Source organism: Anomaloglossus baeobatrachus, assembly GCF_048569485.1.
Source record: "Anomaloglossus baeobatrachus isolate aAnoBae1 chromosome 5 unlocalized genomic scaffold, aAnoBae1.hap1 SUPER_5_unloc_21, whole genome shotgun sequence".
Taxonomy (NCBI): domain Eukaryota; kingdom Metazoa; phylum Chordata; class Amphibia; order Anura; family Aromobatidae; genus Anomaloglossus; species Anomaloglossus baeobatrachus.
In genome coordinates, this window is record NW_027441797.1 from 373379 (window position 1) to 382938 (window position 9560).

At 45.4% G+C, this 9560-nt stretch overlaps 1 protein-coding gene across 1 annotated transcript in view; it reads left to right on the plus strand.

Annotated features, from left to right (window-relative positions):
* Window positions 1-9221, plus strand: part of LOC142259002 (uncharacterized) — a 24273-nt gene extending 15052 nt beyond the window's left edge. The window contains 3 exon segments of the mRNA XM_075331541.1: window positions 39-162; window positions 1410-1523; window positions 5036-9221. Of these exon segments, the coding sequence (XP_075187656.1) occupies window positions 39-162; window positions 1410-1523; window positions 5036-7338 (2541 nt within the window). The 3' untranslated portion in view covers window positions 7339-9221.
* Window positions 9222-9560: the final 339 nt, after the last annotated feature.

The window sequence follows — 9560 nt, forward strand, 5'->3', positions numbered from 1 at the left end:
AAGGGGTCAGGGGATGACGATATCATTGTATGTGTCAGGTTCCTATAAGGTGTCAGGACGTCACCGTCTATTTCTCCATGGAGGAGTGGGAGTATTTAGAAGGACACAAAGATCTGTACAAGAACGTCATGATGGAGGTTCCCCAGTCCCTCACATCACCAGGTAATAGATATGGCAGGGGCCACAGAGAACAACACCAACACACCCCACACTCCCGGTCAGGCACACCTAAGTCAGACAAAACCCTTGTTGCCTTCCTCCAGGGGCTGATTATCACACCAGGGGGTGGGCCAGGCGGTTGGTCCCGCCCACCAAGGAGTTCACAGTCCTGGAGGTGGGAAAAGAGGAGAGATGAGTTTGAGAGTTGAAAGTGGAAGGAAGGAAAGTGGTAGTAGAGCAGACTGAAGTGGGTCCGGGTGTGTGGCCCGGACGGATCAGCAAGGTTGGCAGGCGGTGGTGACCGTCTGCAGGAGAGGCCTATCGGAGCTAACCGTAAGGACCGTGGACGGGCGGTGGCCCGGCGGTACCGGACCGGTACGCAAAGAGAAGCCAGCACCATCCGGCAGGGGCTTACGGACCCCGGCAAGGCTAGGAGTCGCCGTGAATTTGCCAAATCCGTTAGCGAAGGGAACCTCCTGGGTTTCCCAGCAGCCAAGTCCTGACAGAAGGCAACAGTCCAACCGAGACAGGGAAACACAGTCACCGCCAAGGCTAAAGTTCCCAGGGCCAGAGCCTGCGGGCAAAAGGGGCTCCTTCAGCAACCTTCAAGCTGGGGAGCGGGTTACCGGTGGGAACCCATTGGGACCGTTACACTACATAGGTGCAGGGAAAGACAGTCACCATCAACCGGCCGGGAGAAACAACACCGCAGCCGTCTGTGGGACCCGTCCATCCAGCCGTGTGTTTTACCGAGAACTGTGTCCTCATCATTGGCTGAGTACCACCGTGCCGTGCAGCACAGCGCTGCCCCCGCGACCCTGCACCTCACCAGGCCCCGTAACCCGCCTGCCATCCATCCCTACTCCATCACCGGGCCCCGGGACAACCAACCCCCTACCCACGGAGGGGAGAACTAACATCAAAGCTGCTCCCTGTCACCGCTCCCGGGATCCCCGTCCAGAGCAGCGGTGGTGTCACAACTTCACCACAACCGTCGGTGGCGTCACGGACAATATCAAATCCCCACAAACAATCCCCCCTTTCACTCACGGGTGAGGAACGCCGCTCGAGTCCCCGGGATCCGACCCACCGCTCGAGCCACCACCGAGCAGCAGCAGCAGCCGGACCCGAGCAGTGGGAGAGCGCAGCGTCCCCTCCTCCGCCCGCGACATAGACAGCACTAAATACACACGGCCTATAATTATCTGCATGTAAGGAATGAATTCAGTCCCTGTATGTGTCTCCTCCAGTTCTATCCAGCAAGAGGACAACACAAGAGAGATGTCCCCGTCCTCTTCTCCCACAGAACTGTAAACAAGAAGATCCCAATGTTCCTCAGGATGTGTTTCCTCCAGCTCTATCCTGTAAGAAATATCGACTCATTTTCTTTCTGCACTAATTTTGTGTTTACATCTTTAGGCTTTCTATTCTGTTTTTGTTTTCAAATGTATTGTCTTTCCTTCTGTTTGTTTCTAGTGCCTTCTCTATGTTGTTATGATGGCAACTCAAAGACCTGCAGAGGGTTCATAAATACCGTTTCCCTGAAAATTAAACATAGTCCAAATATAACACTTAGCACAATTTTATGTGATTGTTGAAGAATGCTTGAAATTTAAGTCCTACTCCATAAATAAGCCCTAGTTACAGTCAGGGCCAGCTTTAGGAGGAGTCAAACTGCGCAAATTCTCAAGACCCCACTCTCTTAAAGACCCCGTCAGTTTTATTCTGAGGTTGATTGTTTAAGGACCTTTGATGGCTTCAAAGTCATGTGACATGATGTAACCAAAGGTCTCTTAATTGCAGGAGTCTAAAAGAACTGAACAGAGGACAGGCTGGCATGCAGGACTGGCATTAGGGGAAAAGGAGAGCAAACTGGGCAATTGTGTACCGCCCTGAGAGGGGCCTGGCCGCTTCCTCCGCTTGCTCGGGCCGAGCCGCTCGAGGTCCGGGCTCGGGTTCTCGGTGGCACGAGTGCCTCCGGACCTTGGGCCACGTCGCTCTTGTTAAGGGGAGGCGGTGGGGGGGGGGTGGGTGGTTGTGTAATGGGTCGTGACGCCACCCACGGGTCGTGGTGATGGGGGATGCACCACCGCTGTGGCTGAAGTGATGGCGGGCTTGTCCGGGATCGGTGTTGCGGCCGCAGCTGAGATGTTTGCCCCTCCGTAGGTAGGGGCGGTGTGTCCCGGGGCCCCGGTGGGGGGATACGGACTGTAAGGGATGATGTTGTCGTCGGGGTGCAGGGCGCCGTGCCGCGGTGTAGCGTCGTGCCCGGATGGCACTGGTGTACTCACGATTGATTCACACTCAGAGTCACTGGTAAACCAAAGTTCAGTAGTGGTCGGTCCCCGCAGCCAGTTGCTGATGTCCCCTGTGGGGTTGATGGTGGCCCCTTTTCCTGTGCACCTCTGAATGTTTGTGTTTCGGCCCCCCTGCCTAAGCAGTGGTAGCCTGCTCCCCGGCGTTGAGCTGCCGGAGGAGCCCTCGGTTGCCCGCAGGCGCTGGCCTGCCGGGTGTTTGGCACTCACCCGGTCTCGGTGGGCTTTTGCCTTCTTTCGGGACATTGGGTGTGGATGAACCCGTGAGGTCCGGCCAACAATCAGTCAATTTGCCTATAATCAGTGGCTTCTAAGCTAGGACGGGGTCTGAGTACCCTCCTGTTGGTGCTCCGGTACACGGTTGACTCCCCGGTTTGGGACCGGCGGGCTCCAACCCAGGCCCGGTCCGTACGGTTCCGCCGGTTGCTGTACCGGTACTCCTGCAGACGGCCACTACCGTCTGCCTGCCTGACGTTCTCTAAGGGGCTCAGGCTCCTACCTGGGTCCCTGACAGCTACTCCTCTACCACTCACTGTCAACTCCAAAACTCAACTTGTTCTGTTTGAACTTCCTGCCTCAGGACAGTAGTCTCCTCGGTAGGCGTGTCTTTCCACCTGACTCCGCCCACCTGGTGTGCTCTACTCGCCCTGAGGGAGGCATCAGGTCTCCCTTTCGGGCGACATGTGTGTGACCTCACAGGGGATGGGGGGGGGTGTATGTGGTAGATGTTATTACCAGTGACCCCTGGGGTCCAGGGCGTCACAATTGCACAGGTCCCTTTCTCCCAGGGGCCCCAGTGTTTATATACCAATTATAGGACTGCTTAAGGACCATTTTGACATCACGTCATGTGACCAAACGTGTCAATTGGAGAAGTCTAAAGCTGAAAAGGAGACAGGCTGGTGTGTCTGTGTCTGTTCACGACAATTTTAACCAGCTTTGCCAAAATGGGCAGAGCTTGGCGAACAATGGTGTGATGCCACCGCTTCTCTAATTCATAACAAACTGCAATGTTCCCTATGCCAGAAATCTCACTCCAGTCCCTGACGTCATTTTTCAGTGTACATCACCGGTTTTGATGAATTTGAACCCTAATGTTTATCTGTACAGGCTGCAAGACCCTGCTACCTGCTTTGGTTACAAAGCCTAAGGATAGGCCATCAGCGTTACAGTCCCAGACAACCCAGTTGAATTTTCAGCATCTGTCTTTATTTTATTTTCGGCTTTAAAAAAACCTCTTTGAAATTGTCTATGTTGTGGATCAATGTTTCAAGCAGATGTTTGCAGGTTTTGCAAACCGTCATGGCAGCGTCAGGATCTGTTGAGATGATAGACTTTGGTACTTTGCATGTTAATTTCTCTGCTGTCTCTGAGCAGCGCAGGGAGACGCAAGCATCAAACTACAGGCTAGTAAGAGTTATTCTCTGCTGGGCTGCTTGTTAATGTCTGTGATCACATACTGTAGAGGAGAATGTATTGTTTGCTCCCGTTCTGTATATGCTGGCTGGACTATTTCATTAATGCCAGATATAGTTTACCTATACTGATCTGGTGAGGTGTTGTGATCCATGTTTATGGGTGTTTTTTGTGCATTATTACTGTTAGCTGTTGTGGTGTTAACCCTTGTTGTCATTTTTGTTGCTGCCGTCCTGCTCTTTCTTTTCTCCTTAGCCTCTTACTGTTTATTTTTGTGAGTTTGCAATGTGTCCCGTCTGTCTTTATCTGTATTTCCATCATAATCCTGCCCCTTCCTTCCCTAGGGGATCACAGATTAGATCTAGTCAGGAGACTAGTAATGCACGAGACTCCGGCATCTCCATCTTCAGGGGTAATCCAGAGGTTAGGAATAGCTTAGGGTCCCCTAGTGTGAGGGACAGTATAGGAGCCCCCTTTCCCTCATTATCCTGCAGTCACATTGTGACAATCAATCAGATTATTTACTGTAGCACATTCCAGAGAACTGGTGCTAGGAATGGGAGAGACGAATTAGAAAAGATGTAACTCTTAAGGCTGCTTTACACACGATATCGCTAGCGATCTTGTTAGCGATGTGACACGCCCAGATCATTGCTACGATTTGCCGAGATCGCTCATAGGTCATTTTGTAGCGGTCACATGTACTCATCTCACAAACGACACTACATCGTTCAGCGAGATATTATTTGACCAAGGCGGTCATGTGGATGTTGTTCGTCGTTGGCAGGGTGTTAAACGTAGCAATATATCTGCTGCATTCCAAACGACGAACAATATTTTGAAACTGAAAGTCATGTCAACGATCAACGATTTTCGCTATTTTTAAGATCGTTCTGAGTCGCACGTAGGTGTCACACGCAACGACGTCGTCAACAACGACAGAAGTGCGTCGTGAAAACCATGACCCTGACGACATATCGTCAGTTAAATCGTAGCGTGTAAAGGGGCCTTTAGATCTCGATATTGGACAACAGATTCAAAATAATTTTTTCCCTAATTTAATTTCTGATATTATGGTTTAAAAAAAATAAATGTACTTTCAAGATAATATCATTAAAAATTAATAACTTTGTGTTTATTTTTAGCAGATGACTGTATTGGGAGTTCAGATGGAAATCTAATATCTTCAGAATTTATAACAGATGATGAAAGTATCCAACATGATACATATGAAGAGCATGCTGTTGTCCCAGATATAAATCCAGTCCTTCCAAGTTACAGAAGGGATGTGGAATATGAAACGGATGAAACGGTTCCTACAAGGAAGAAGCCATTTTCATGTTTAAAATGTAGGAAATGTTTTGCCAGGAAATCATATCTTGTTGACCATCAAAAATATCACACTGGGAAGAAGCCATTTTCATGTCAAGAATGTGGGAAATGTTTTATTCAGAAATCCTATCTTTTTAAACACCAAAGATCTCACACAGGGGAGAAGCCATTTTTAAGCCCAGAATGTGAAAAATGTTTTATTCCAAGAATAAACCTTGCTAACGATCAAAAAATTAACTCTAGGAAGAACCCATTTTCATGTTCAGAATGTGGGAAATGTTTTATTCAGAAATCATGCCTTGTCAGACATCAGAAAATTCACACAGGGGAGAAGCCATTTTCATGTTCAGAATGTGGAAAATGTTTTTTTCAGAAATCATGCCTTGTTCGACATCAGAAACTTCACACAGGGGAGAAACCATTTTCATGTTCAGAGTGTGGGAAATGTTTTATTCGGAAATCAAAACTTGTTGAGCATCAAAGATCTCACACAGGAGAGAAGCCATTTTCATGTTCAGAATGTGGAAAATGTTTTATCCAGAAATCAGCTTTTGTTACGCATCAAAGATCTCACACAGGGGAGAAGCCATTTTCATGTTCGGAATGTGAAAAATGTTTTAGTCAGATGTCACATCTTGTTAGACATCATAAAATTCACACAGGGGACAAGCCATTTTCATGTTCAGAGTGTGGGAAATGTTTTAGTCAGAATTCAGAATTTGTTAGACATCAGAAAATTCACACAGGGGAGAACGTATTTTCATGTTTAGAATGTGGGAAATGTTTTATTGCGAAATCAGCTTTTGTTATGCATCAAAGATCTCACACAGGGGAGAAGCCATTTTCATGTTCAGAATGTGGGAAATGTTTTATTTCAAAATCAGAGCTTGTTATGCATCAAAGATCTCATACAGGGGAGAAGCCATTTTTATGTTCAGACTGTGGGCAATGTTTTACTAGTAAATCAAATCTTGTTGTGCATCAAAGGTCTCACAAAGGGGAGAAGCCATTTTCATGTTCAGAATGTGGGAATTGTTTTATTAAGAAATATGATCTTGTTGTGCATCAAAGGTCTCACACAGGGGAGAAGCCATTTTCATGTTCAGAATGTGGGAAATGTTATATTCAGAAAGCACATCTTGTTAGGCATCAAAGATCTCACACAGGGGAGAAGCCATTTTCATGTTCAGAATGTGGAAAATGTTTTTTTCAGAAATCATGCCTTGTTCGACATCAGAAACTTCACACAGGGGAGAAACCATTTTCATGTTCAGAGTGTGGGAAATGTTTTATTCGGAAATCAAAACTTGTTGAGCATCAAAGATCTCACACAGGAGAGAAGCCATTTTCATGTTCAGAATGTGGAAAATGTTTTATCCAGAAATCAGCTTTTGTTACGCATCAAAGATCTCACACAGGGGAGAAGCCATTTTCATGTTCGGAATGTGAAAAATGTTTTAGTCAGATGTCACATCTTGTTAGACATCATAAAATTCACACAGGGGACAAGCCATTTTCATGTTCAGAGTGTGGGAAATGTTTTAGTCAGAATTCAGAATTTGTTAGACATCAGAAAATTCACACAGGGGAGAACGTATTTTCATGTTTAGAATGTGGGAAATGTTTTATTGCGAAATCAGCTTTTGTTATGCATCAAAGATCTCACACAGGGGAGAAGCCATTTTCATGTTCAGAATGTGGGAAATGTTTTATTTCAAAATCAGAGCTTGTTATGCATCAAAGATCTCATACAGGGGAGAAGCCATTTTTATGTTCAGACTGTGGGCAATGTTTTACTAGTAAATCAAATCTTGTTGTGCATCAAAGGTCTCACAAAGGGGAGAAGCCATTTTCATGTTCAGAATGTGGGAATTGTTTTATTAAGAAATATGTTCTTGTTGTGCATCAAAGGTCTCACACAGGGGAGAAGCCATTTTCATGTTCAGAATGTGGGAAATGTTATATTCAGAAAGCACATCTTGTTAGGCATCAAAGATCTCACACAGGGGAGAAGCCATTTTCATGTTCAGAATGTGGGCAATGTTTTACTAGGAAATCAGGTCTTGTTAAACATGTGAAGAAGCCGCACAGGGAAGGAACCTTTTACATGTTGTGATTAATTTAAATGTTTAACTGGTAAATCAAGTCTTGCCGACCATCAGAAAACCAACAGAGTGGAGCAGCCATTCATGCTTTCAGAATTTGCCAATTTTTTTAAGACTAATCAGATCCTGTTGTCCAATGAGTCACACAGGAGAAGCCATCATGATGTACTATAATTCAAAGGGTTTTATAAAAAGATTGGCTACAATTGCTCAAGTAAGAATTTGTGAGAAAAAGAACCATTTTATTTATTTTTAAATTTATTGTATTTTTTGGACCATAAGACACACCTAGGTTTTGAAGGAGGAATATAGGGAAAAAGATTGACACAAAACATGTGGTCATGATACACTGTTATGGGGAAGGGGGGATCTGCTGCTGACACTGTTACTGGGATAAAATCCCCCAATTCTGTACTGATGTCACCCATCCTGGGCCCCTTCCAGGTACTGTTGATGTGTCTCCCATCCATTTGTATACTTTATATCCATCCTGGTATATATGTTGCCCATCTTTATCCCATCCTGGTATATATGGTTCTTGTACTATTATATATGTCCCCATTCTTGTAAATATAGCCCTCATCTTGGGCCCATTTTGGTATATATTTCCCCATCACGCTGCACAGCACACATAAGAAAAGAAAATATACTCCCCATCCCTCTGCTCTCCCGGTGCACGGTGTTCTCTTCTGATGCTGGCAAGTGACTTCACCATGTAAGCGGCGCAGCGCATGACATTACTGCCATGTGCCCCCAGTTACACGCAGAAGTAAGTGTTAGAGAATAGTCAGCCATAATGTGCTGAGCAGCCATGTTGTATCTAACAGCCATTTTGGGAAGACTTGAGCAAACTAACTTTGCAGCTAATGAGATGCAGTGGCTAGAGTTCTCCCCCCAGAGAGGAGATAGAGATGACAACAGTGTAATTAGCAAGTATAAGAAAAGGTCCAAAAAAGGTTAAATCGAATAGAAGAATACAATTGCGTCAGTTGATAGATGGTGATGTGTAGTCATGAATAGCAGGTGTATTGAATTGATAAAGAAATTAAGTTATCAATAGAGTTGTCAATGTGTGACGAGTTATGTGAAGTAGAGGCGCCTTCAGGGATCAGAAATGTCAGCAATGACGACATGGCTGAACTAGTGAAAAGTATCATGGAGGCCCATAGGAATCCAATACGTTTATACCGCAATGCTCGTAAATAATGTCATGATATATCATTATATTCTTTGTTCTCCAACGTATACGCCTTTCTCTGCAGTATGAGCTTTCCTTTGTGAAACATGTATAAGAGCCCCACACGCCTTTCGGCGGACACTTCTTCTTCATCTGTTGCTAATTCTGCTGTTCTGCCAGACACCTGCGTGTGTCATCCTGCCGCATAACCTGTCTTATCTGCTCTGTTGCTATCTCGGAATAATCTTCAGTCTTTGCTTGGAACAGATTGTCTAAAATGGCTTCTTAGCTCTCAAGTTCTATGGACATTTTCTTTCAGTAAGCTGCCAGAATATTCACTGCTCCCCACAGCCGGGATTATGGGTTTGGGGAGCAGTGAATATTCAATGTCTAATAGTAGACACACGTGATCGCCCAGTCATAGCAGTAATCGGGAGGCTTAGTAATCATGTGTACCCGATATTAAAGAGAATGAATATTCGCTGCTCCCCATGCTAATAATACCGCCTACTTCTTGGTTGGGGCTGGCTTCATTGCCTAGAGGTGGGCGGGATTATGGTGTGGGGAGCAGTGAATATTTTTAGCTGGCACACTGTTAGCCTTTTTGAGAGCCTTTAGGAACATTTGTGAAAGGTTTTGATACTGGATTATATTTAGATAATTCACTAATCTCAGGTTGCCCACTGCTTTATTTACTAAAAAGCACAGTCCCAGATTGGAGATAGGAACTCTGAAGTATATCACATTGTATATAATTGCATTTCAAATCTTGTTGTTTTGTTAATAAATGCTTGTAAATATATATTCTTCATGCCTGTCTTTCTCTATTGTCTAGATGTGATGAGTTTGCCTCAGAACCTCTGGAGTTGGCGCAGACCTGTAGGCATTTCACACAAATATAGTGAGGGGAGAATTGAATCACACTGCATCCTAGATATGTGGAAGTTGTTAAGACGCTCTGGTCCCAAATTATCAAAGCTTTTACGCCAAAAAAACTCACAAAAATTTGGAAAGTTGTGCCAAGATTTGGCATTTTCACTCTAAAATTGGCAGAGC